At 53.5% G+C, this 25,321-nt stretch overlaps 11 protein-coding genes across 11 annotated transcripts; 7 read left to right on the forward strand and 4 right to left on the reverse strand.

The window, feature by feature from the left end:
* Positions 1–92: 92 nt before the first annotated feature.
* Positions 93–1,392, reverse strand: BO82DRAFT_354411 (ER membrane complex subunit EMC3). Its single transcript, XM_025635197.1, has 5 exons — positions 1,279–1,392; positions 1,164–1,197; positions 738–1,101; positions 505–666; positions 93–424 (listed from the first exon to the last, which is right to left on the reverse strand). The coding sequence occupies exons 1-5, from the start codon at positions 1,326–1,328 to the stop codon at positions 231–233; spliced, it is 804 nt and encodes a 267-aa protein (XP_025491883.1). The 5' UTR covers positions 1,329–1,392; the 3' UTR covers positions 93–230.
* Positions 1,352–2,629, forward strand: BO82DRAFT_310288 (signal peptidase complex subunit 2). Its single transcript, XM_025632374.1, has 3 exons — positions 1,352–1,680; positions 1,812–2,110; positions 2,198–2,629. The coding sequence occupies exons 1-3, from the start codon at positions 1,635–1,637 to the stop codon at positions 2,495–2,497; spliced, it is 645 nt and encodes a 214-aa protein (XP_025491884.1). The 5' UTR covers positions 1,352–1,634; the 3' UTR covers positions 2,498–2,629.
* Positions 2,630–2,919: 290 nt separating this feature from the next.
* BO82DRAFT_283659 (methylenetetrahydrofolate dehydrogenase (NAD(+))) lies at positions 2,920–4,233 on the reverse strand (the record flags this gene model as incomplete). The annotated part of the gene is made up of 4 exons (XM_025631429.1): positions 2,920–3,003; positions 3,065–3,154; positions 3,226–3,859; positions 4,037–4,233. 4 exons carry the CDS (start codon positions 4,231–4,233, stop codon positions 2,920–2,922), a joined length of 1,005 nt encoding a protein of 334 aa, XP_025491885.1.
* Positions 4,234–5,001: 768 nt separating this feature from the next.
* Positions 5,002–6,410, reverse strand: BO82DRAFT_354414 (F1F0 ATP synthase subunit alpha). Its single transcript, XM_025635198.1, has one exon. The coding sequence runs from the start codon at positions 6,384–6,386 to the stop codon at positions 5,157–5,159; it is 1,230 nt and encodes a 409-aa protein (XP_025491886.1). The 5' UTR covers positions 6,387–6,410; the 3' UTR covers positions 5,002–5,156.
* Positions 6,411–8,555: 2,145 nt separating this feature from the next.
* BO82DRAFT_383514 (2-hydroxy-palmitic acid dioxygenase MPO1) lies at positions 8,556–9,511 on the reverse strand (the record flags this gene model as incomplete). Its single annotated transcript, XM_025638023.1, has 4 exons — positions 9,288–9,511; positions 9,189–9,212; positions 9,070–9,129; positions 8,556–9,008 (listed from the first exon to the last, which is right to left on the reverse strand). The coding sequence occupies exons 1-4, from the start codon at positions 9,318–9,320 to the stop codon at positions 8,556–8,558; spliced, it is 570 nt and encodes a 189-aa protein (XP_025491887.1). The 5' UTR covers positions 9,321–9,511.
* A 742-nt stretch (positions 9,512–10,253) lies between these two features.
* Positions 10,254–11,309, forward strand: BO82DRAFT_354419 (DNA-directed RNA polymerase II subunit RPB7). Its single transcript, XM_025635199.1, has 4 exons — positions 10,254–10,382; positions 10,441–10,521; positions 10,586–10,755; positions 10,817–11,309. The coding sequence occupies exons 1-4, from the start codon at positions 10,275–10,277 to the stop codon at positions 10,824–10,826; spliced, it is 369 nt and encodes a 122-aa protein (XP_025491888.1). The 5' UTR covers positions 10,254–10,274; the 3' UTR covers positions 10,827–11,309.
* A 588-nt stretch (positions 11,310–11,897) lies between these two features.
* On the forward strand, positions 11,898–14,166 carry BO82DRAFT_310301 (uncharacterized protein). Its single transcript, XM_025632375.1, has 2 exons — positions 11,898–12,503; positions 12,578–14,166. The coding sequence occupies exons 1-2, from the start codon at positions 12,195–12,197 to the stop codon at positions 13,820–13,822; spliced, it is 1,554 nt and encodes a 517-aa protein (XP_025491889.1). The 5' UTR covers positions 11,898–12,194; the 3' UTR covers positions 13,823–14,166.
* On the forward strand, positions 13,924–14,355 carry BO82DRAFT_77946 (uncharacterized protein). Its single transcript, XM_025641544.1, has one exon. It carries the CDS (start codon positions 14,025–14,027, stop codon positions 14,280–14,282), a length of 258 nt encoding a protein of 85 aa, XP_025491890.1. The 5' UTR covers positions 13,924–14,024; the 3' UTR covers positions 14,283–14,355.
* Positions 14,356–15,401: 1,046 nt separating this feature from the next.
* BO82DRAFT_283591 (uncharacterized protein) lies at positions 15,402–18,298 on the forward strand (the record flags this gene model as incomplete). The annotated part of the gene is made up of 7 exons (XM_025631426.1): positions 15,402–15,526; positions 15,583–15,997; positions 16,052–16,274; positions 16,329–16,360; positions 16,417–17,193; positions 17,244–17,954; positions 18,011–18,298. The coding sequence occupies 7 exons, from the start codon at positions 15,402–15,404 to the stop codon at positions 18,296–18,298; spliced, it is 2,571 nt and encodes an 856-aa protein (XP_025491891.1).
* A 343-nt stretch (positions 18,299–18,641) lies between these two features.
* BO82DRAFT_392181 (nucleic acid-binding protein) lies at positions 18,642–20,288 on the forward strand (the record flags this gene model as incomplete). The annotated part of the gene is made up of 4 exons (XM_025638601.1): positions 18,642–18,677; positions 19,010–19,020; positions 19,087–19,635; positions 19,702–20,288. 4 exons carry the CDS (start codon positions 18,642–18,644, stop codon positions 20,153–20,155), a joined length of 1,050 nt encoding a protein of 349 aa, XP_025491892.1. The 3' UTR covers positions 20,156–20,288.
* Positions 20,289–20,584: 296 nt separating this feature from the next.
* BO82DRAFT_374620 (uncharacterized protein) lies at positions 20,585–25,215 on the forward strand (the record flags this gene model as incomplete). Its single annotated transcript, XM_025637430.1, has 4 exons — positions 20,585–20,755; positions 20,867–22,600; positions 23,214–23,468; positions 23,593–25,215. 4 exons carry the CDS (start codon positions 20,585–20,587, stop codon positions 25,213–25,215), a joined length of 3,783 nt encoding a protein of 1,260 aa, XP_025491893.1.
* Between the last annotated feature and the right edge of the window lie 106 nt (positions 25,216–25,321).

Genomic DNA, 25,321 nt, shown 5'->3' on the forward strand with positions numbered 1-25,321 from the left:
GGTGTAGATATATATTGCGGGATGAGCGACTTCAGCAATGACGACCCTTCAAAGTAGTTATGATGAACAGCCACCATTTTCATGTATTGACATTTAGATTTTGGTAGTGATATAACATTTCTGAAAGAACAAGTAGCTATCTTGACCTGCGTCATCACACTACATACGAGCTTTACATTGAAAGCTTTACCACACCCAAAGCAAGTCTACACACCCCGACAACGACCACATTAATACGCTCCGCTGGAGCCATAGTTCTGCAAGATGCGCTCCTCAATTCCATCCAGGATGCAGAAGTGCTCCATAACCGCAAGGTTCTCCGCCTCATTCTGATACATCTTATCGGGGTCCTGACCCGGCTGGAAAGGGTTCATGCCGGCCGCAGGGTTCATACCAGCCATCTGTTGGGCCATCTGGCTGGCAGCTGTTCACATACCTTCAATTAGCACAAATGATTCCCCTAACACAGACACGAAACCGTGTCGCATGCGGAACTTGACTCACCATTATCGCTTCCCAAAATAAACCCAAACACAGACTGCAGCCCAAACAGATTCAAAAAGTACCAAGAAAGACTCGACACCCATCTCACATCCAGATCCCGAGTCATCACACCGGACTGCAGCATCGACTTAAACCGAATCGTAAGAGGGAAGGGCAATTTCACTTTGCATCGTTCCCCAAAGTTAGCTCTCTCACCCCACCCACACAAAGACATAATGAAAAAAAAAACCTACAAATCACAAACCCCGAAAAGAAAGCATTAATCCAGCTCATGATCAACGTCTGCGGGATCATCATCATCATGTTCCCCTTCATCATGCCCATCATCGCCTCCATGCCCGCGGGATCCGTCATCGGGTTCGCCGGCGGCTGGCCGCGGTTCTCCGGGTCCTTGAGGAAAGCCCCCTCCTGGTAGGCGGAGATGAGGTACTTGCGGCGCATCTCGCACGACTCCGGGCTGAGCACGTAGGCGTTGTTACGGAAGTTGACGCCGCGGATGAGGCCCAGGCGTTCGCGGGATTCGGCCAGCGTCGCGGCGGGTTTCGGCGGGTTGTTCATCAGCACGGTGGCGTAGTGGCGGAGGATACCGGTGAGGATCTTTTTGTCTTAGGTCTTAGCATTTGTGAGAGAGATGGTCAGTGGGATTGATGAAAGCGTACCATGACAATCGTAATGGGGAATACGATCCAATAGCTAGGTCGTGCCGTCCGTCGGGTCAGTTTCGACTTGCACACTAGGTCATTCATTCAGATGGAAATGGGTTGAACAACGTACAAGAGAGCGGGATCCCGAAGGATCGTCTGCTCTACCCCCTGCAATGCCATTTTGGAATGATAGGTGGTTGCAAGATTAAGGAAATCGTCGCTCAATTCAAACCAAGAAGCTGAGAGGACTAAGCTGAGGGAAACGGGGAGCTCCCCCACGAAGTCGGATGGGGTGGACGGGCGGCGGCGGCCTTACTGCCTTGGCGCATGCCGCTTTAGCTTGCGAAAGGGACAGCTCGCCGCAACTCCTCCGACAAAGACCGTCACCTTTTTCAAATTGTCTCAGGAAACGTCAACTACCAGAAGCTTATCCCTCTGGATTAAGAATTGCTAGTGTATCCTTACCTACCAAAAGGGAACTCACCAATGTCGTCCGCAGAGGCACCCAAGGTGCCTGTTTACTCGAGCAATGGTGAGTTCATGCATGCATGTTTACTTCATAGGCCTGCTGCTCGAATACTCTCACTGCAGCAGCAGCTTGCCTTCTGCGATCAAGGCTGCATAGATATTGAAGCCACTTCATACTAACGGTTCTACCATCAGATCTGAAATCCACCACCGACGATGCCCTGGCACCACACCTCACCACCCTCCCGCAACCCTACCGATTTACTCAAGACAACACCATGCTGAACGTGCGCTTGCTGCTGGGCTACTCGGCCGTCGCCATCGCCGGGTTCACCTTCTACGCAGACCGCATGCTGAAATGGGAGGCGACTCGCTCGCCGTGGATCCTGGCGGCGGTCGCATCTTACTTCATTCTCAACTCCCTGCTCACATACTGGATCTGGGCCGTTGAGGCGGGCGAGGTGTTTCGAGGCAAGCGCAAGTCAGGTGAAACGGTATGTCCATTGCCCCGGTGCATGGAACAGGAACCAGCCATACAAAAGTTCATATATGGGGGCTAACGCTTGTTCTTGCTACACTAGATTGTGATCCGTTCCTCCGTCAAGAAGCATTCCCCGCTTTACAAGCTCAAGATTCAGTACACGTCTCCGGCGGGCAAGGTGATCCAGGAGAAGGAGATCGAAACGCCCTTCACGAAGTGGTTTTCGGCCGACGGGACGTTTCACATTCAGCCGCTCCGCGACTGGTTGGCGAGCGAAATTGAGGTTCTGCGGCTCGCGGCGAACGAGACTCAGAAGAAGACGGGCGGTGTTGCGAGTCATGTCGCCATACAGGAGGCGGCTCAGGGCGAAGGGGGCAAGGGTGCGGAGAAGAGGAAGTGAACCCTCGTTTTACCACAAACAAAAACATCAAGGGTGATTATCGGATCTGCATGTCAAAATGGCGCAACGTTTGGGATTGTATCTAGTGTGACGTCAGGCTCTCTTTCCAAATATTATCTTGCGGGGTTCTCTTGAGACAGTAGTTTGAGTGGGACTTAAAGATATAACCACTTTCCATGGAACCCATTCACCGGTATAGTCTTCGTTGTGCCAGGGTCCCCTATCCCAAACTTTTCAATCCACAGATGTTCATAATCAAAACATCGCAACAGTGTCGCATTGACAAGGTGATTTACATGAAGGGTTCATCAAGCTCAAACAGAGTAGAGGAATGTAAGAAAATCTATGGCCAAACTCTGCTATATCGTCTCTCGGTGCAATTTTTTGTGGAATGAAAAAGAGGTATCGCTACTGAGGGCGTTTTACGAGGCAGCTTCCAGAGTGCCCGGGCGCTCAGTGGCCTCGGCGGGTTTCACATCATCCAATCTCTTGTTCTGGATGAGTCTCTGTGTGTAACGGTCAGCTGCTCGACTCTCTATCAAGATGATGCGGGAATGTCCTACGTACCAACAGGTTTCTAAGCAAGACAACGATCGTCACTTTTCCAGTGGAAGGCACGAAGATGGAGGCCTTCTCCTTCACCTCGGGTCCGAAGTTCTGTTTCACATCAATGTCAGATATGTTTGCAGTATCAAGACAGACCGCTATCGATCAGTTGCCGAACATACCTTCTCGCTGGAGAAGTTGAGGCACACAGCACCCTCTCTGAGAAGGCTGGTGTCGAACTTGTACTTCTCGCCGGGGACACCGGAGATAACAACGTCACAGAGGGGCACAACGTCCTTCAGGGTCTTTCCTTCGAGCTCCACGACCTCGTGTCTGCCCTTCTTCAGGCCCTCACCACGCGTAAACTTCTGGATGCCGGTGATGTCGATACTGTACACGCAGGCACCATCGTTGGCCAACAACGCGGCGAGCGGGCGTCCCACGACCTCGGAGCGGTTCACCACGCAGATAGTGTGACCGAAGAGGCGGTTGCCGTAGGGCAATATCGTGTTGTAAATGTTCAGGTACTCGAGGATCTTGATGATGGCCAGGGGAGTGCAGGGGAGGATGCACTTCTGACGCTTGGTTTCCGGGTCCAGGAAGCGGATGTTCTGATACATGTTGAAGATGTACCGGTGGGTGAGACCCTCTACATCTTTGGATACGTCGACGATCTGCTGCAGGTACTGGTCCTGGCGGTTGTTGAAGATGGGGTAATATACGATGATGCCGTCAACATCGGAATCGACGTTGGCATTGAGGATGGCTTGCTCGAGATCGTCCCGGGCAACTTCTCGGAGGGAGTAGCGGAAACCACTATACAAATAGAGAAACAAATACTACATTAGCTACGACGTGACTCATATATGACTCCAATGCCACCGCTTGCCGCAGCGGATCCGACATCGCAGCTTGGGGAGTCATTGGGGCGACGCTCCAGAAGAAAGAAACAGAGACGCCCAACTGAAAAGAAATGGGAAAAAGAGTGCTCACTTTTCTATGCAAGTCTTCTCCGTCCATTGGGCATACATCAAAGCCGCAGGGTCGTTGTTTGCAAGGAATCCGACCAGGTGAGGCGGCTTCTCGAGCATCTTCACGCCCTCCTGAACTTCCTCGAGCAGGCGATTGGCGACATGCTTGGAAAGCATGACCTTACAGGAGGCCGGAGCCGAGTGTGTAGCAGAAGCCATTTGGGCGAAGATAGAGAAATTGTGTAAACAATCAAACAAAATCGATGGATAGGTCTTTTGGGGGAATTGAGATGAGCTATGGTTGGAGGGGTATGGAAGAAAATTTGGGACGGAAAGACTGCTCGCTTATCGATAAAAAGGCACTGCATGCCCGCATTCGGCCGCCCATCGGCGCCAGTCAGTCATTGAAGGACCAGGGAGTGCACTAACTATTCTACGAATTGAATTAGCCTGAGCAAGAAGTACGTCTAGTGCAGACATTCGAACTAAATCGGTGGAGAACCTGGTCCCAAGCGCTTACCACATGGATACCGGATTCAGACAATAAGAAACCGGGGCAATACGCGGCAATGCCGTGCCCGGTCCGTATCTGCTCCTTTCGTGCCGAAATCGATCTCACCCTCTACGTACGCCCCCTTGTTTACCCCGGATTGACGAGATTGGAGATTGGAGATTGGAGACTGGAGATGGGGGCTTCGATTACAGTCCCCACCGGAGAGAACTGGCCAGCCGGTCAAAGGAACAAAAGAAATCATATTCAGGCTGCATATATGTAGACAATGGCGGGATCATGGGCAAAGACCAGCTGGACCATTCCGGATCCAAAGTCGATGAATCTGTTCCCACTACCCCCTTTCATTTGTCGCGCGAAAAGATCTAAACGTACAGGATATTAATCGTATCTTTTTGCCTTCCTCGTCCCACCGTTTTACCTTGCGTCATAGCTACAGAATATCAGATGGGTATACCATCAGGAAAGATGCGGTTACATCCAGCGCCGTGTTCGACCGATCCGAAGCTCCCGGTTTTAACAACAAAATAAAACAGTGGTCTCAAATTGTACAAGCTATCTTGTCTATACAGATAGAGTCAGGATAAAAACAGTACACGGTGGACTAATCACCCAGAGGCCATTTGCTCACCTATGCGTTGAAGGACTTGTTGAAGTTGACAATGACCTCCTTGAGCTGAGCCTCAAGGTCCTTGCTGACCTGGCCCTCCTTCTCAATGGTCTCCTGGATCTCGGGGTGGTTGCTCTTGATGTGAGCAAGGAAGTCGGACTCCCAGGTGAGGATCTTGGCGACGGGAATGGAGTCAAGGTAACCGTTGACACCAGCGAAGATCAGGGGAACCATGTCGGGGACGGACATGGGGGAGTACTGCTTCTGCTTGAGAAGCTCGGTGAGACGCTCACCACGGTTGAGGGTCTGCTTGGTGGAGGCATCGAGATCGGAACCGAACTGGGCGAAGGCAGCAACCTCACGGTACTGAGCCAAGAACAGCTTCAGGGAACCGGCGACCTGCTTCATGGCCTTGACCTGGGCAGCGGAACCGACACGGGAGACGGACAGACCGACGTTAATGGCAGGGCGGATACCCTTGTAGAACAGCTCAGCCTCCAAGAAGATCTGACCGTCAGTGATGGAAATGACGTTGGTGGGAATGTAGGCAGACACATCACCACCCTGGGTCTCAATGACGGGGAGGGCAGTAAGGGAACCACCACCGTGCTTGTCGTTCATCTTGGCAGCACGCTCGAGGAGACGAGAGTGGAGGTAGAAAACGTCACCGGGGTAGGCCTCACGTCCAGGAGGACGACGGAGCAGAAGAGACATCTGACGGTAGGCGACGGCCTGCTTGGAGAGATCGTCATAGATGATAACGGCGTGGCGGCCGTTGTCACGGAACCACTCACCCATGGCGCAACCAGTGAAGGGAGCGAGGTACTGGAGGGGAGCAGCCTCGGAGGCGGTGGCAGCGACGATGATGGAGTACTTCATGGCGTCGTTCTCCTCAAGGGTCTTGACGAGCTGAGCGACGGTGGAACGCTTCTGACCGACGGCAACGTAGATACAGTACAGCTTCTTGCTCTCGTCGCTGGAGGTGTTGTTCCAACGCTTCTGGTTGAGGATAGCGTCAAGGGCGACAGCGGTCTTACCGGTCTGACGGTCACCAATGATCAACTCACGCTGACCACGGCCGATGGGGACCATGGAGTCGACACACTTAAGACCAGTCTGGACGGGCTGGTTGACGGAGTGACGGGGCAAGATACCAGGGGCCTTGAGCTGAGCACGGCTCTTGGCCTTGGTGTTGATGGGACCCTTGCCATCGATGGGGTTACCAAGAGCGTCGACGACACGGCCGAGCATCTCAGGACCAACGGGAACATCAACCTAGTTGAGAGCATTAGCATAAAAGACATGACAGTCCGGGTCCAACGGTAACATACAATCTCTCCGGTACGCTTGACAGTCTCACCCTCCCTGACGAGACGGTCGGAACCGAAAAGCACGACACCGACCTGGCCGGCTTCGAGGTTCATGCACATACCCTTAACACCGGAGGCGAACCTAAGGAATTGTTAGTGATCTGATATATCATTTACTCATTGGCAAGGGAGTGCACGTACTCGACCAGCTCCTCAGCCTGGACGTTGGTCATGCCATGGACACGAGCGATACCGTCACTGTTGACATAATCGTGTTAGTTGGATGGTAATTCCCTGATAGAAGTGTCGACGCCCGTAGTTTCGATGGTTTCTCGATGGCTTTTCGATGAATTCGATGATATTGAGGGCGCGTCCGAATTTTTCAGCGGAAGGATTTCGTCACGTACCCGACGGAAAGGACACGTCCAGTCTCGGCGAGACCAGCCTCCTCCTGAACACCACGGATTCTCTGCTCAAGGATGGAAGAGACCTCAGTGGGAGAGGCCTTGGCCTCAGCAGCGTAGGAGCGGATCTGCTTGGAGGCACCAGAGATGGGGCCGGGAACAGCGGCGCGAACCTGAAGACGTAGGCAAAATTTGTCAACACCACAACCACGCAGTCAAAACGCGTCAAAAGCTGATAGTATGCATTGCGATGGGTAGAGAGGCGATTGGAAGCATCATTGAGATGACATCCCCGATGTAGAAGGTCGAATTGAATGGACGATGGCGACTTGGACAGGGATGAGACTCACGGAAGCGATTCTGCCAGTGGCAGAGGCAGCCGCAACGGTGCGGCTAGACTGCCGCAAAGCGTTCCTGAACATTGTGAAAAGGGTTCAGAGGTGTGGGAGAGTGGTTTCTCTGAAGGAGAGATGTAATTGGGGGGAGGGGGGGGAGAGGGAAGAAGAGGAGAAAGGATTGTGGATGGAGGAGAGGAGAGCTTTGTCGTCGGGGTTGGGAGGGATTCTCTCTCAGAACTGGCACTAATCCTAGTTTGCCGAGCCTCACCAACCTCCGAAGCCGCCCTAGTGCGCTCACGGGACAACCCACCCGTCCCCAAGAAAACGAAAACGCCGGGTGATGTATTTATTATTTTTGGTTTGAACAAACCGATCGTCTATCTGATTTTACCTTTACATTATGTTTCTACTTTTCTGAATGATTCTAGTCCCCGTAAGACAACCCTATACATTCGTCTTCATGAAAATAAATGGGTTGAAACATACCTAGCACGCCGTGGCTGGTTGCTTGGTTACTAGGCTCTCCCGGGCCACCTGTCCGTTACCCAATTTTCATTTCCACTGTATTTCAGTTTCTCTCTCTCGGATCTGCGGATACTGCTGGCTGGTTGGCTGGCTTACTCATCTGCATTTTCGTCGCAGCAACCGCCCGCAGCAGCCCGCGCACTACAGCAAGCACAGAGGCCCTGCTAGACTAGCTGCTGCCAGTGCCAGTGCAAGTGCCAGAGCCAGCAAACCAAAACTTGCCTTGCTTGCTTGACCGGTTGTTCCGGTGGGAATTCTTTCCCCGTCTCCGTCTCCATCCACTACTGTGCTGTCCATGCATCTACAACGGAACAACCCTTCCAGGCGGTCAATCGGTTGAGACGTCGTCTTTCACATCCTCTTTACTTTTCTAGGTCGTCTCTTCTCTATCCATTTTCTCTCATGGGTTGCAGTTCTTTTCTTTGTGCCTCCGGATTGCTGGCATTGCTCAATGGCTCTTGGGTGCCAACCCGAACCTTGCCGCAGCAAACCCTGTCACCCCCTCCTATCCTTTTCCGATTTCAGAAACTTACATCATGCTCCACTTTAACCTGAGGTCTAAGATTCCTACTCAGTACAGGGCGGTAGCTTGAACCTACCAGTTCAGACAACATTCATTTTATTTACTTGAGAATCTGCAACTCACTGATGGTACCAACTATCAGACAAATTGTTGTCATCAAAAAACCACTTTACTGCACTCGGACCTTCCATCCTCACCTTGTAGACAAGCTGCCAAATCGAAAAGAACGCTATTGTCGCTTTAGAAAATAGCCAGACTCCCTTGATTACCACCGAAGACTGGAAACCACCTATGGCACTCAAACTGGATTTGCGATCCGATCACTTGCTTGCCTTGTTCTTCTGAGCCTTGAATGCCGCGACCTCCTTGTTCACACTCTCATGGTACCTCTTCTTCAGCTCGGGGCGATATCCGAAGAAGAACAGAATCTCCATCCAGATGAAAAGGGGAGCGAGCAGTAGAGCCTGCACCAGATTGTCCAACAGTGCAGGGGCCCGTTTCTCGAAGACACCATGGCCGACAAATTGCGCCAGCCACGAAACCACGTGAATTCCACCAAACCAGTAGTTGGCGCTCGTGCCGTAGGCACTGAGAAGGTGATTCGCACCAGCCGCACTGCCGATGATGAGCGGCGTCGCTAGGGCACCGGCTACGGGCTCCAGGAGGATGTAAAACATCGAGTATACTATAGCTGCGATCGTCCCAAGGTTGAGAGGCAGATTCTCAACCTGCAAGCCGTCAGGCGTGGGGATGAGGGTGGGTGTGTTAGATGCCTAGTGAGTAGCACGGTGTCAGGGAATATGCTGCTGGGTTGTCCGGTGTCGAGTGTCATACCAGGGCAATGCCCGTGAAGAGAAGTATAGGCACACATGTCATGTGAATCGCAACATTCACCTGAAAAAAAAGTCAGGAATCGAGCCTTGAGAAGATTTATAGAAAAGCTTTGCACGTACCGGATTATTGTGGTAGGCGCCATACTGGAAGATGCGTTGGTTAGCGATTGAGTCTCTTGATCAGAGGGGCGCGGCGGGGTGCCGCAGAATAGGCCTCACAAAGAGTAGCTGCTTCTCAAGATTTAAAGCCATGGTGACACTGAAGATGGAGGGGTCTTGTCGGGCAAGGCAAAGAGCAGTGAAATGGAGAAAGCCGATATCCAGACCGAGATGACTACTTTTCCTCCCCACAACAAACAAGGTGTTGCCTGATCAGGTGGAAGGATAAGACATTTTATGCCAAAGCGTTCGTTGCTTGTGCCAACGTCATTCGTTGTACAGAGACTCAAGAAGGGCCGAGGATATTGTCAATTCTTACACCCGTTCGTCTCATGATTGTACCTCCGAGGTGCTGAATTTCCCTCACTAGGAAGCAGATTACCCACCAATCCAGCATGCTGGGCGTAATGTTTGGTATCTGTACGGTAGCAAACGTTACCCTCCGCCTTGTCATGTGACTTGGTCGAGCTCCCGCGGATCAGACACGGTGATTGTCGCTCGATTGACAGCGGAGTCAAATCACCTGGTTGCTCTCGAAGTTCCGTGAGCTGCCTTCAGTTCTCTTTCAGACTGGGGCCACTTTTTGCTCGATTGCACCTCTGCATTGTTCTTTGTTCAACACGTCGTCTACCAGATTATACGCGCGCTACGAGTTGTTGATACTAATCATTGAGCTTCAATTGCTATCGCTCTTTGCGCATTTAGCACCACGATCACGATCGCTACACGATTCCTGCATATTGACTCCGTCTTACCCCAAACATCAAAGCGATTAGAGCGCTTTCGTTCGCTCGATTCACTCATCGGTAACCAACGCTACCGTTCACCATTCTTCGTATTAAACGCAACTTCGACCTCCGATAATCGCGCGTGCAATCTTGGAAAGCAAAGGGAATATCAGACATCATGTTCTTCCTCAAGGAAGAAACCAAGGTCATTACCTTGCACCCGTCCTTCTTCGGACCCAACATGCGGGAATATCTCATCACCCGGTTAAATGAGGAGGAAGAAGGTCGGTGTACGGGCGATCACTTTGTGATCTGCGTGATGGACATGGTAGATATCGGCGAAGGACGTGTGATGCCCGGCAGCGGACAAGCGGAGTACACGATTAAATACCGCGCGATTATCTGGAAACCGTTCCGAGGCGAGACTGTACGTTGCGAAGAGTCGCCAGCACGGCTAACCTCAACGCTGACCGTGGAAATTGCAGGTTGATGCGATCGTAACCTCTGTCAAACCTACTGGAATCTTCACTCTGGCGGGACCGTTGTCTGTGTTCATTGCGCGAAAGGTATACCGAACATTAAGCGTGGGGAGGGTCGTCTGAACTTGAACGCTAACGGACTGATGAAAAGAACATTCCCTCTGATATCAAATGGGAACCCAACACGGTACCGCCCCAATATACGGATCATGCAGACCAGGTGATCGAAAAGGGAACGAGCCTGCGGCTCAAGATCCTGGGTGTGAAGCCCGACGTTGCCGCAATCAATGCCATCGGTACAATTAAAGAGGATTTCTTGGGGTGAGTTATGGCCAATCCGCTACGGACGAACGGTTTACTGATGCGCATGGCTTTCCACCAGACCCTTGTAATTTACTTGGAATGAGAAATTCCTCGTCCTTTTTCTTCTATCCGAGGATACCAACGCCACTGCGAAGGAAGCCTGAACTCTTTAGCCTGTTGTACCACCACTCCCATCGCTATATAGAGACGACCGAAGCATCATCTACTCAACTTGATGTTCGGACGGCGCGCTTGCTGAGGCCTCACAGAAGCGCATCGAACCGTCTCTCCAAGCGGGATATCATTCGGGGGGATGGTATCTTGCTTATCCTGGCAAAGAAAGCCCGCGCAGGCGGACAGGGCTGCCTCAACGCAGGAGCATCGGTCTCGCACATGACTATTGTGTGTATGGCAAGGCAACACAAGATAAGACAAGAACAACGAGAACGGATGGTGGATGGCTCGGAGCCGTGATCGGCTACGTAATTTTATAAGAAAAAAGCGTTGTTTTGTACAGTCAAAATCAAATATGGTAAGAGTAACTTGGATAGATTTAAATAGATAAGAATGGCTGTTTGTGTTGTGAGATGACTTCTTAGTTCAGGTGCAGGCACCAGTATGCAGTGTATAAGCACTGTACTACACCTAGTACTCCGTACCATACAAGAAAAGGTGCCCGCATTGCACTTGTGGGGAGTGATCAAATGCATCACCAGTTGCCGGAGAAACGGATTGTGAAACGCTGGTGTGTCCAGTCTCCATCGTCGGAGCCGTGCGCAGGCGATTTCCCCAGTCCGTCCGTAGCAGAAGATGGGAGCACGTAGTCTATTGAATGCTGTTATGGGGATCTCTTGATAGACCCAGTAGGCTGATAATATTTAGGGGAGCACTGATCTGTACTATATGTAGTGATTGGATTGGCCGAAGAGCAATGTGTTTTGACAAGCATTCAACTAAACATGTAAACATAGAGGAATGACAAACACAGAATCACCCCCAGAGGGAAGAATAGTACAGTACAGTACGCATAGTCAAGGAATTCTAACCGAAGCCTCAGCGCATGGGCCCAAATTACGCATGTGAATCAGGACGGAGTGGACTGGGACTACTAGGTACCTAGTAATTGGCCGCACCTCCCCTCCCCGTCTTGCACCGACACTGTCCGCTGCGCTGTTGTCCCTCTTCTCTTTGGGGTCCCTCAGCACTACCGGACCGTGACCAGGTACTGTACACAGACACTCTCTTTTACACCTCAGACACCAACTCTCTCCTTCTCTTTCGCTACTTCAGTATCTCACTCTTGGCCTCTGTTTCCCCTCCCCCACATCTTGCCATTCCACTTCCCCTTCGCCAACAGCATCCGGCTGGCTGTGTTCTGTCCTCTCCTCTGCCTCACGATCTCCCCCGCATCCCTTTACATTCGTTTCTGAAACTCAGCCAACCCAGTCGCAGAAATCATGTCGTTGAAAGATGTGTACAGCCGGTTCCTGACCAACCCCAAGTCGGTTCCATTGGCCACTGATGCGTCTCTCGTTTACATCACGACCACTACAAAGGTAGACGGTGACGCTGCGATTGTCAGCCATTTCAGCAAACAGCAGCGCATCGTTAAGACCAAGTCGGAGACCATTTTGGACGCCTTTGAAAGCACCAACTCTCTCTGCTTGGATATTGAAACTACTTTGGAGTTTCTGTCTGGTGGCGGGGCGTACCTTCCCCAGCTTGACGACAATTTCCTGGCCGATCATGTCGCTACCTTTCCCACGGTAAATATGCGCTCAATACCCTTTCACTTTCCATACGAATGTGTCGAGCTAACCAGATACTTGAATGCAATCAGGTCCACATTGTTCGCTTCAATGCTCAGCAGCAAATCCAGAATGTCCGCATCTACTGGGACCAAGCATCCTTACTGAAACAAGTCGAAGTGATCGGTTCGCGTGCTCGTGGTTGGCCCATTCGTGATGCCAAAGACCAGTTCCGCCTTCTCAAATCCGCCATCTCATCGAGTCCCAGCGATCACGGGCCGGGGTCAGCTTCTGCGCCTGCCCCGCCTGCCCCCACGGAGGAGCAAGCGCGTGTTCCGGCGCGCCAGGTCGCCTCTCCAGGGAAAAAGTACATCAAGGACCCCCATGCTGCCGACTCCCTGTTCGAACTTCTTTCGCCAGGCAAGGACAGCAAGGACCGAGGAGAACCTGTGCGTGCTCCGCGTGCTCCTGCGTCTGCCCAGCCTCCAGCGCGCGACTACGGCGAGCTCTTCCTCAGTACCGAAGGTGACTTCGACAACGACACTCCCGACGCGTCGCCATCCAGAAAGCGAATCCCCCCTAAGGCTGGCACCAAGAACTTACAACCATCGCGCATCTTTGATGACGACGAGACCGCCGCCAAAGAAGGGCTTCAGCAGATTGCATATAAGGCTCACCCTAAACGTTATGAACACTTCGAGCTTGGCGGGGACAACAGCACCCGGGAGGTCCATGAGAAGCCTGGGCGCCCTGTGTCTCGCCAGGCCCCTCACTGGGATTTTGAAGACTTTGTGACCCCCGAAAAGCCCAAGCGCCCACTTCGAGGAGAGGAAATCCGTCACTTTGGTTGGGGCGATGATGAGCAGGAACCCACATCCATCCCGGTTCGATCACGGGCGCAGCAACCTCGTCCTAATGCTGAAAGTCATTTTTCTTTGACCGACACTCCTGAAGAGAGAGCGGGCGGCCGCATTATCAGCTCATTTCAGAACAAAGGTATGGGCCTTTACAAGAGCCACCTTTTCGACAACAAGGAAGACGATGAATTCTCTCAGAACGCAAACCCACCCCTCTCCAGAGTCAACAACAATGGCGCCAACCGGAAGAAGGAGCTCGAGACCCACTGGGATATGGCCGACGAGTCGCCTCGCGATAGCAAGCGCAACGCGGAAAACAGAAAGCCTATTCCCGGAGACCGTCAAAAGGCCGTTAAGGCGCTGGAGCCATCCTGGGATACCTATGACCAGTCACCAGAACCCACGAAGATGGCGCCCCCTCAGCGGCAGAGCGTAAGAAACCACAACCAGCGGAGTTGGAACTTCGGTGGTGAAAACTGATTGCTGCGTCGCGCGGTGCTTCATTGCTCAGTCCATGCATATACCCATTCCAGAACAAGACCTTACGCCAAATCTTGAGTATTCCTCGAGAATAAGTCAAGCGAATCCATAGTAAACCAGGGGCCAACATCAACATACGGAAGAAGGAAACAACCGAAAGTCTGTAGCTATCAATAGGAGGGAACTCTTATCTTTGCAAGCAATGTATCGTTGCATGCCAAATCTTTGTCTGGTATTTGCGTTAGCGTTTCCCTGCATTTCGACATGGAGTCAGGGTCAGAATGCAAGTACAATGTATAGTAAAGGAAACATGTGTGCAAGACCATTCCCAAGTTACCTCAGCTGCCTACTCTCGATTCCTTTCCCATTGCTTATCTGTTGGTTTATAGCGAGTGAGTCAAGTGAGTCAACCCATGCAGTAGTAAGCATCCATGATGGCCGACGCGCCAACCACGTTTAGTGTCGGGGGTTTCCGTAAGACGGGCGGTTGCATGGTCTAGTTCTAGTCTCTCGTCCCTCAGCTCCGAGCCCCCTCTCCCACTACGTATTAACTAACCGCATTTCCATTTTACCGTTGCGTCGTGTCTTTCCTGTCAGCCAAGCTGCGACCTGCGACCTGCCCGTTTATCAGATGCAGTATACTGTCAAGTTTGTCATCTGTCACTTCACTTGCGTGTGATTGTCACTCTCTTTACGTCAGCTGTGTGTACCTACTTTACCTACCTACTGACCGCCTTTGAGGTGATAACGGAGATAATAACCTATCCTACTCTTACTACTACCCTTACTTACCCTTTGTTTCGCAAGGTCGTTTTTTCCTTCAATTCTACTACTCCAACTACGTGCCTCTTCACGAAACGACCAACCTGGGCTTGCTCTTCTCTCTTCTGTCTATCACCAGTTTAATACTAAATCCGATAAACCCGGCTTGACCGGCTGCTTGCCTCTTTTTCCCCCCAGTTCGACCGCGAAGGCAGTTCGCCGATCGTGCCCCTCATTGGATCTCTTCTCTGCCTCCTCCTCGTCTCGTTGTTCGGCACTTTCTTTTCTTGTCGTTTCGATCCGTGTGCAACGTGATTCTTTGTGCCGTTGTTTCCAAGGTCGAGTTAACACTAGCCCGTGTCTTCTAAACCTGCTCAACCACGACGGACAGCGGTCTTCTTCGGTCGCCCATCGCCGCGCGCCCCTCGATCGTACCATAAGCCTGCTCGATCGCGTTCAGCGCAACTATTGCGATCAAACCGCTGGATCGAGTATTGTTGTGCAATAAGGGCTCTTGATAAACAGCACGGGTATCGGCTACGCTCGCAGAATTCCACAGGGCTGCGCGCCGATCACATTAGTCTTGTCATATTGTCCATCACATTCATTGACAACTTGCGCCGTCGACCGGACAGACTTCCAAATTTTACAGCGTCCGGACCAAATCCCCTTGGATATATTGGCGCCGAAATTCTACGCGATACTCAGCGGGCTCGAGAGTCATCTCGAGACAGGCCATTCTTTTCCCCTTCACATTTCCATCCGAGTCACTCTCGCAAGCACCGTTTCTCAAGGGATCGTTATAATATAGCTCAATATGTCTCCAACACCCCCATCCACAACCTCATCGAGCGCTGGCGCATTCTCCCCGGAAGGACAATTTAGAGTCATCAGGAAGAGAAACCGAGTTCCCCTCTCATGTGCGCCATGTCGGCATCGAAAGTAAGCACCTGCCTCGCTGGCCGCCTTGCCATTTGTGCTAACAGTGGAGTCATCAGGCTGAAATGCAACCGTGCCCATCCCTGCGAAAACTGCATCAAGCGAGGTGATGCGACTTCGTGCTCATACGCTCAAGCAAGTGCGCGAAAAAGGAATGTGTCGCAGCCGTCAGCTGCGAGCTCTCCAGATGATATGCAGAATAGGATCGATCGACTTGAGAGCCTCGTCCTGTCGCTCATGACTAATGGATCCCAATCCGCAGGCCCCGCAGCGGCCATGGCTGCGATTTCCGGCAATAGCAGCAGCACGGGGTCTGTACCGAACACGGTCGATATAGATGTGGAAGATGAAACGCCTGGCGGCCCCGAGGACAGTGATACCGAACAGGTCACAAAGTCGTTTGGAATCATGAAGTTTGACAACAACAAGTCTTATTATATCAGTGAGGTACATTGGGCATCGGTCCTCAGCGATGTAAGTTGCCTGCGCCCACCAGAGCTATCGTCAAGCGATTAACGCCTGTTTCAGATTGCGGAAGTCCGAAATTATTTCTCCACACACAAGAAACAATACGAGGAGCAGACCGAGAAGCTGAAGACAACCCAACTTCCGACTGACGTCCAAGGTTCCGCTCTACTCTTTGGGGCAATGAAACCTGCGACTCGGGCGGAAATCATGTCTTCCTTCCCCTCTAAATATACGACCGATATGCTGATCGCACGCTATTTCAGCTGCTATGACCCATCAACACGTAAGTCAGACGTCTTTTTGCATACACCTTATGTCAGCACTCACTCCGAAGTAGACATTCTTCACGGGCCCACTTTTCAGGCACAGGTAAGACTCATCTGTTCATCACCCTACATGACTACTGTATCGCTAACCCCAGCTAGTACAACAAACATTGGGAAGATCCGTCCCAGACTTGCACGATATGGATTGGCATGCTTTTTGCCATGATGCGACTAGCTATGCTTTCGTACCATCGCAATGGAGACGAACCCCCAGAATTTCGGGGCAAGTCCCTGGACATGGCTGGAACTTTCAGAAACCTTGTGGCTCAGTGTCTTACCCTGGCTGACTACACTAAGCCATACCCGTACGTCATTGAGAGTTTGATCTTCCATCTTCATGGTGACTTCTGTCAAACCAGGGAAGCAGATGTGTCGGTGTGGGTTCTCGTGGGGGTGATCGCGCGTTTGGCTATGAGGATGGGCTACCATCGTGACTCCAAGATGTTCCCCAACATTACCCCGTTCCAAGGAGAGATGCGCCGCCGCGTCTGGACCTTTGTACGGCAGGCGGACCTATTGTTCTCCTCCCAAGTTGGGTTGCCGAGCATGATCCGCTCCACTGACAGTGATACCGAGCTCCCTCGAAATTTGTATGATGACGACTTTGATGAGAATTGTCAAGAACTTCCGCCTTCCCGTCCAGCAAATGAACCGACGCCGATATCGTTCTTGATTGCGAAAGCGCGGCTGACGTACACTTTCGGCCATGTCGGCGAGCACACTTCACGTTGTCAGACTGCAACGTCTTACGACAAAGTGATGGAGCTTGATGCGGAGCTTCGTCAAGCTCGTGACTTGATCCCGGAGCACCTACTCGTTCGTCCTATTGAAGATTGCCCATTAGACTCTCCAAACTTGATTATGTCACGATTTGCAGTAAGTTCTGTCCTTGTTGAAATGCTTTGTGCAGTGTTGACCATCTCTAGGTTGCGAGCGTGTATCACAAAGCACAATGCGTGCTACATCGACAATACCTTGTACGAGCACGTGAGAACCCTCGATTTAGTTATTCGAGGCGGACCTGCCTAGACTCTGCAATGGAGCTGTTGCGATTCCAATCCATGCTCCATGACGAGACTCGGCCCACAGGTCGTCTACGCAGCAGGTACAACAAGCTAACCTCACTTGGCTCTTCCGACTATTTGCTTGCTGCAACCATTCTTTGCCTCGATCTCTTTCATGAACAGCAACTCCAGGCTTCGGGTCGAACCCCTAGTGATCCTTACTCCTGGACTAAGGAACGTCGCGATGAGATGGTGGCTGCGCTCCAACGAACCCGAGAAATCTGGGACGAGCTTCGTGATGAGACTATCGATGCATGGAAAGCTGCCGGAGCTCTGGGAGTGATGCTTGCCAAGCTGAATTTGGGATTTTCGGAAAGTAATACCGCGTCTGCACCGGCTTTTGAGCCGCAGGATGAGAAACAAAGTGCCGCAATGACATTAGGACTCCTGAGCAGTGGAATGAGTCCCATGCCTTCGAGTCAATCGACCCTCAACGACCCTGCATACAAGATGGTAGACACACAAATGCCCATGCAAAGTGGCTTTGCAAACGCGGCAGAGATTCCGGGGGCCCCTTCACCATTCAGCGCGATGTTTGGGCAGGTGCCCGACATGCAGTTGAACCTGGACTGGGTAGGTTAACACCCCAAACCCATCGTGAAGGGATTTATGGTTGACCACAATCATAGGACGCTTGGGATACCTATATTCAGAGTTCAGCAATGGACATACCTTCACAATGGTGGCCATCGGGAGACATGCAACAGCAACCACCGGGTCAAAGTCCCCTATCCTCAACCCAATTGCCAGCCACACAAAACAGCGCTCCTGACCGCATGCGTTCTATGCCTCGTGGTCCGAATATGTTCTCCCCTGATGCTAACAGCTATGAAGGCAACAATGTTGCCATGTCCACGACAGGCTACCCTGTCAACTCATCCCCTCTCAACAACCCAAGTAGCGGTCCAGGAACCTAAACGATGTTGTTCGAGTTCTTTTGTGTCTGCCGTTCTAGGATTTGACTACATCCAGTCAATCAAAAGTTGGCCGGGAATCTGGATTCCATTTTATGTGAATTGTATTTGCGTCGTGCTCCAAATTTATGCAAGATCAATCTTCAGCTTGACAGGGTGGCGAATAGGACGCGGTTGGTTTCAAAGGCTGGGCTGGGCTGGGCTCTTTCTCGTTCGTTTTCACCGCTCTGATCATATTCGTGCTCTACGCTCGAATCGGCATGGATATTTGATTGAGGAGTGGTTGTATATTACGCAAAGACACGTTATGATAGGTCATGCAGATACTAGTCATCTACACTCTAAGATGGATCCCCTTGCTGTCAGTGATTCGTTCTTGTATGTAGGTTTTAGTGTACAGGGCTCTGGTGAACTCGCAAAGCAGAGGCAACTATTCTCGGGTCTAGATCGGGCATTTCCCTCATATTATATTTGATGGGATATGCAACATGCGGTTTAGGAGATCCTCGAGGCCGGGGCACATCCATTCCGGCGCAGCAAACTGTCGAGTACACATTAGGCATGGTCTGCTGATATCCCTCACGTGACCTTCTGATAAGGGAAGTTTTCGTGCTGCCAATTTCCCCGAAGCATCTCTTTGCCACAAATTCTTGGGTTGAGACAACTTCATCCTTTTTCCATCACTTTCATTTCTTTAATTAATTCATTTTCCAGACACACACAATGTGAGTCTATTGATCAGTGCCATTTGCCATTGGTAGTATTTGTCTAACAGGATGGGTTCCACTCAGGTATTGCTTCCGCCAAGCAGCCTCTCGGCTGTTAATTGCTCCTAGCAGAGTCGCCATTCGCTCTGTACCGCGCTCCAACGCGTCCAGCCCGTTGCGCCTTGCTTTCGCCAGCAGACCCGTCCAGTCTCAGCTTCAAAGCCGGTGGAACAGCGACGATGCTCAGAACAAGCCCGTAGCTCCCAGCACCACTGGGCAGTCTCCCGAGATCAGCAACGAGAGCATCGCCGAGGCTGTTTCGCAGTACGCCGATCAGAAGGAGAACTCTTCTGAGCAGGCCGCTGCCCCTGAGCAAGCTGCTACCGAGGAGTCTTTCGCTTCGGAAGCTCCGAGACAACGTTTCTACCAGCGGGATCAAGATGGCAATGGCGGATCTGGTCTCCGCAGATACAGAGGAGCTATCAACCGGGAGGAGCCGCAGCCGAAGACCACCATCTTCGTTGGCAACCTTTTCTACGACGTCACGAGCGATGATCTCAGACGATTCTTCACCAAGTTCGGAGATGTGCAGAGAGTGAATCTCATCCACGACCAGCGGGGAATCAGCAAGGGGTAAGCGCGCCAGTTCCTGTTCTTGATGTGTAGATTCTGACCCGGGGGATGTTTTTCACACTTTAGATTCGGTTACGTGGATTTCGAGTCGATCGAGTCGGCTCAGCGTGCCATCGAAGAGATGCACCTGCAGATCTTCGAGGGCCGTCGTATCAGCGTTATGTTCGCGCAGAACGGCATGAAGAAGCACAAGGTGTCGCCCCCTTCGAAGTCGCTCTACATCGGCAACCTGCCCTTCGAGATGACCGACCGTGATCTCAACGATCTGTTCAACGACGTGGTCAACGTCATCGATGTGCGCGTGGCGATTGACCGCCGCACCGGACAGCCCCGTGGCTTCGCCCACGCCGACTTCGTTGACCTCGAGAGCGCGTGCAATGCCATGGAGATCCTCAGCAAGAAGATGCCCTATGGAAAGAAGCTGCGCCTGGACTACAGCTCCAAGCACAAGGGCATTAACAACCCTAACTCGCGGCGGGTGGAGGAGGAGCAGCAGCAGCAGCAGCAGCAGCAGGAGTAGGGGCTGAGTCTTTATTCCAGATATTCCACTTGGTCTACACTGGGGTTTAATAGACTGGAGTGTATATCAAGCTAATCTTTCTCATGTATATTACAAAATTATGTCGTACAGTCCATTCCATTCTCACTTCCTGCTTATTCAGTATTCAGTATCACGTAGGCGTAGACAGATGGAAACCAAATGGCAGGATGCACGTGACTCTCGGGGAGCCTCGGTATCTTTCCGCGGGTCGGCAGCGAAGCCGCGCCGAAACCCCACGTCTTTGTGCTTAGAGAGCCCATCTCGGGGCGAGTCTCCTCACTTATTCCTTCTCTCTTATCTCCCGCTCTGTCTCTTCTACCACTGGTTTTCTCTTGTCCTACCCTCGATACATATGAACTATTCTACGTGAGGACTGAATAGCGCAGTCGCTGCACATATTCCCACAACATGTCGTTTCTTGGTGGCGCCGAGTGCTCCACAGCCGGAAACCCGCTGACGCAGTTCACGAAGCATGTCCAAGATGACAAGTCGCTGCAGCGTGATCGCCTCGTCGGACGCGGTCCGGGAGGCATGCAGGAAGGCATGCGGTCCAGAGGAATGATGGGTGGTCAAGACCAGGTAAATATCTCCATATTCCATCCAACCCCCCACCCCACCCCCTCATCACTCTCCCCGCGGGGAAGAGGGAGTGGCCCACTGCCGTGTGTACCATTCCACTGATGCTTTTAGATGATGGACGAATTCTCCCAACAACCCGGTCAGCTACCGGGCGCTAGCCCCCAGCCCTTCGCGATGGAACAACTCAGACGTGAACTGGACCAGTTCCAGAACGCACCCCAACGGACAGGATCTCCGGGTTGGGCGGCGGAGTTCGATGCCGGTGAGCATGCACGGATGGAGGCCGCCTTCAATGGCTCCCAGGGTCCGATGATGAACGCCCCCGCGGGATTCAACCCGGCCGAATTCGCCCGGTTCCAACAACAGAGTCGAACGGGCATGCCCCAGGCAGCGCACCCCTCGGTTGCCTCCGCCCCGTCCCCGATGCTGGCTGGTTACCAGCGCCCAATGGGCTACATGGGCATGGGTGGTGGGATGGGGATGATGCATCAGAACTTCGGCCCGATGGCCATGCACCAGCAGCAACCGGCCGAGGCGGTCACGCAGGACAAAGGCAAGGGGCGGATGGTGGAGCTCGACGACGAGAACTGGGAGGCGCAGTTCGCGGAGATGGAGACGGCGGATACCCAGACGCTGGACGATGCGGCCAACGCGGCCATGGAGGCCGAGCTGAATGAGCTGGACAGGTCAGTCCCCACCACCTCCTCCACCACTACTACTACCGCCATCGAGAATAATTTCGATGCGTTTGAAAACGTGTGGCAAAGAGTTCAGGCTGAGGCGGCAGTAAATAGGAAACTGGCGGAGGGTGAGACCGATTTCAATATCGACGAGAACCTTCACATGGGCGATATGGGTGACTGGGATGGATTCGAGACCCTCAACACGCGGTTCCGCAACCCGCAACTAGGCGAGTACCTGTTCGAGGAAGACAATGTTTTCCAGAACGTCAACAACCCATTCGAAGAAGGTGTCAAGATTATGCGGGAGGGTGGCAACCTGTCGCTGGCTGCGCTGGCCTTCGAGGCGGCGGTTCAGAAGGACCCGCAGCACGTACAAGCCTGGACAATGCTGGGAACCGCGCAGGCTCAGAACGAGAAAGAGTTGCCCGCGATCCGAGCTCTGGAGCAGGCCCTGAAGATCGATGCCGGCAACTTGGATGCGCTCATGGGTCTGGCCGTCTCTTACACGAATGAGGGCTACGATTCTACCGCCTACCGTACTTTGGAGCGCTGGCTCTCCGTCAAATACCCACAAATCATCGATCCCAAGGATGTATCAGAAGACGCTGATCTTGGGTTCACGGATCGCCAGCTGCTCCATGACCGGGTCACCGACCTCTTCATCCAGGCTGCTCAACTGTCTCCGTCGGGTGAGCAGATGGACCCGGACGTGCAGGTGGGTCTGGGTGTTCTGTTCTACTGCGCCGAAGAGTACGACAAGGCGGTTGACTGCTTCTCGGCTGCGCTGGCCTCGACGGAGTCGGGAACCACCAACCAACAGGAGCAGCTGCACCTGCTCTGGAACCGGCTCGGCGCCACGCTGGCCAACTCCGGTCGGTCCGAGGAGGCCATCGAGGCGTATGAGCAGGCGCTGAACATCAACCCCAACTTCGTCCGGGCTCGCTACAACCTGGGCGTTTCCTGCATCAACATCGGCTGCTACCCCGAGGCCGCGCAGCACCTCCTGGGCGCCCTGTCGATGCACCGGGTGGTCGAGCAAGAGGGCCGGGAACGGGCCCGCGAGATCATCGGCGGCGAGGGGGGCATCGCCGACGAACAGCTGGAACGCATGCTCCACGTCAGCCAGAACCAAAGCACCAACCTGTACGACACGCTGCGGCGGGTGTTCAGCCAGATGGGACGGCGGGACCTGGCCGATCAAGTTGTGGCAGGGATGGACGTCAACGTGTTTCGGAAGGAATTCGAGTTCTAGAGCGATTCTGCTGGCAGGAAGCATAGCGAGTTTGAATTTGATTAAGTTCATGTATGTTCTTTGGAAATGAGGGGATGGGTTGATACCATTAGTCAGTAGCATAGCAGCAAAGCAGCAACATTAAGACTACACAATACAAGGCTGTGCGGTGCAGAAGATGATCAAGAGTGCATCAGAGTTCATCTCTGTCTCTAAAGAGTACACCGATCCACTCGGTATAGGTATAGGTATCGGTATGCAAGCGTTGTTGGCTGCCTCGGGCAAGAAACCGGCTGTTGCGTCATGCCGATAAATGGTTGTGCCTCGGCCATTTGCATTTGCATTGTTACTCGTACGTACAACTTCACTTCGTCGCTGCCTATCGTTCCCCACAACCCCCCACCCCCAACCATTTCCTGGAACTGCTGAGCAGCCAGTCTTTTCACTCGTAACTCATCATTTACTACGGACTATTCAGCCCTACACTAATTAAAAACCCATCCTGCCAAGCTGCCAAGCTCTTTCTTAACCACACCCACCAAAGACAATGGCTACCGTCACCGGGGCCCAGATCATCGCCCGGACGCTGCGCGATCTCGGCGTCACCGTGATCTTTGGCATCGTCGGGATCCCCGTCGTGGAGATTGCCGAGGAGGCCATCAACCTGGGCATTCGCTTCGTGGCCTTCCGCAACGAGCAGGCTTGCAGCTATGCCGCTAGTGTTTATGGATACATGACCGGACGACCCGGTGTCTGTCTCGTCGTGGGAGGTCCGGGGGTTCTTCATACGTTGGCTGGGGTGAGCCTTTTTCCAAGCCCTTGACTGGCACATCTTACTGCCATCTACGTGGTTCCTACACGACTTCTTGGCTGTATCGAACTCTATCTACTTCTCGTGCTAACAAACCCATTCCCCGAACCAGATCGGCAATGCCACCGCCAACAACTTCCCCTTACTGGTGCTGGCGGGCTCGGCCGAGACCACGGCAATCACCAAGGGCGCCTTCCAGGAACTCGACGCCATCTCCTTCCTGACGCCGCACACCAAGCTGGCGGTGCGCGCCTCGTCGCTGGACTTCATCCCGGGGGCGGTGAAGAACGCCTACCGGACCTGCTGGTACGGGCGTCCGGGCCCGACCTTCGTCGACCTGCCCGCCGACATCATCCAGGGTCGCGCTGCGGTCACCGCAGACCACCGTCAGAAGCAGCAGCAGCTGCTGCTGCCTCCGCCGGAGACGATGCGGGTGGCTGCGCCGCCCAAGGCCAGCGGCGACCCGGCGCTGATCCTCAAGGCGGCGCAGCTGCTGAAGACGGCGCAGGCGCCGCTGCTGGTGGTGGGCAAGGGAGCGGCGTACGCGCGGGCGGAGGCCCAGCTGCGCCGGCTGGTCGACCGCACGGGGCTGCCCTTCCTCCCGACCCCGATGGGCAAGGGGGTGTTGCCGGACTCGCACGCGCGCAACGTGTCGAGCGCCCGCAGCGCGGCGCTGAAACACGCGGACGTGGTGCTCGTGCTCGGCGCCCGCCTCAACTGGATCCTCCACTTCGGCGAGCCGCCCAAGTGGTCCCCCACCGCCAAGATCATCCAGGTCGATCTGTGCGCCGAGGAGATCGGCCGCAACGCCGGCGCCGCCGAGCTGGGCATCGTCGGCGATATCTCCCTGGTTGTGGACCAGCTGGTCGCCGCCTTGGCGAATTGGCGCTATGCCCCGGTTGCTGCTGGTGCTGCTGACAAGACCTTCCTGGACGTACTGGATGCCTCGATCGAGAAGAATACCAAGGCCGCGGCCCAGGCGGCCAACCGCCCGACCCCGACGGATGCCCCGATGACGTACCAGCGGGCCTTCCACCTCATCAAGGCGACGCTGGACGAGCTGAGTCACCAGGCGGGCAACGATGGCGGCGTGGTGTATGTGTCCGAGGGCGCGAATACGATGGACATCTCGCGGTCGATCTTCAGCGTCGACCACCCGCGCCAGCGCCTGGACGCCGGGACCTACGCGACGATGGGCGTGGGGATGGGGTACATCGCCGCGGCGCACGAAGCGTACAACGCGCTGCCCGGGGCGGGTGCAGCCCCGGGCGGTTCCGGCGCGTCAAAGCCGAAGAAAATCGTCGCCTTCGAAGGCGACAGCGCGTTCGGGTTCAGCGCCATGGAGATCGAGACCCTGGCGCGCTACCGCATCCCCGCGCTGATCTTCGTCGTCAACAATTCGGGCATCTACCATGGGGACACGACCTCGGCGGCCGAGTGGACGACGCTGCAGGACCAGACGGCGCAGAACGATACCAAGGCCAGCGGGGACGGGACCCGCGGCCTGCGCTCGACGAGTCTGCTGTACGAGACCCGGTACGAGATGCTGGCGACCATGTGCGGCGGCCGCGGGTTCTTTGTGCGGACGGAGGAGGAGCTGGTCGCGGCGACGCGGCAGGGGTTCGCGAGCGAGCAGGTTACCGTGGTGAATGTGATTGTCGAGCCCGGGATCGGCAAGAAGATTGGGTTTGCGTGGCAGAATAATAGTGAGCGTGAGCCGCAGGCGAAACTTTAGGACTTTAGGTTGCGCTTGGTGGAGCGGAGTATAACAAGTTAACGGGATAGTTTGTATCATATCTAGCGGTAGCAGTATCTCACCACGCTAATTTTTTCATCGCCCT

This window comes from Aspergillus uvarum, assembly GCF_003184745.1.
Source record: "Aspergillus uvarum CBS 121591 unplaced genomic scaffold BO82scaffold_27, whole genome shotgun sequence".
In the NCBI taxonomy this organism is placed as follows: domain Eukaryota; kingdom Fungi; phylum Ascomycota; class Eurotiomycetes; order Eurotiales; family Aspergillaceae; genus Aspergillus; species Aspergillus uvarum.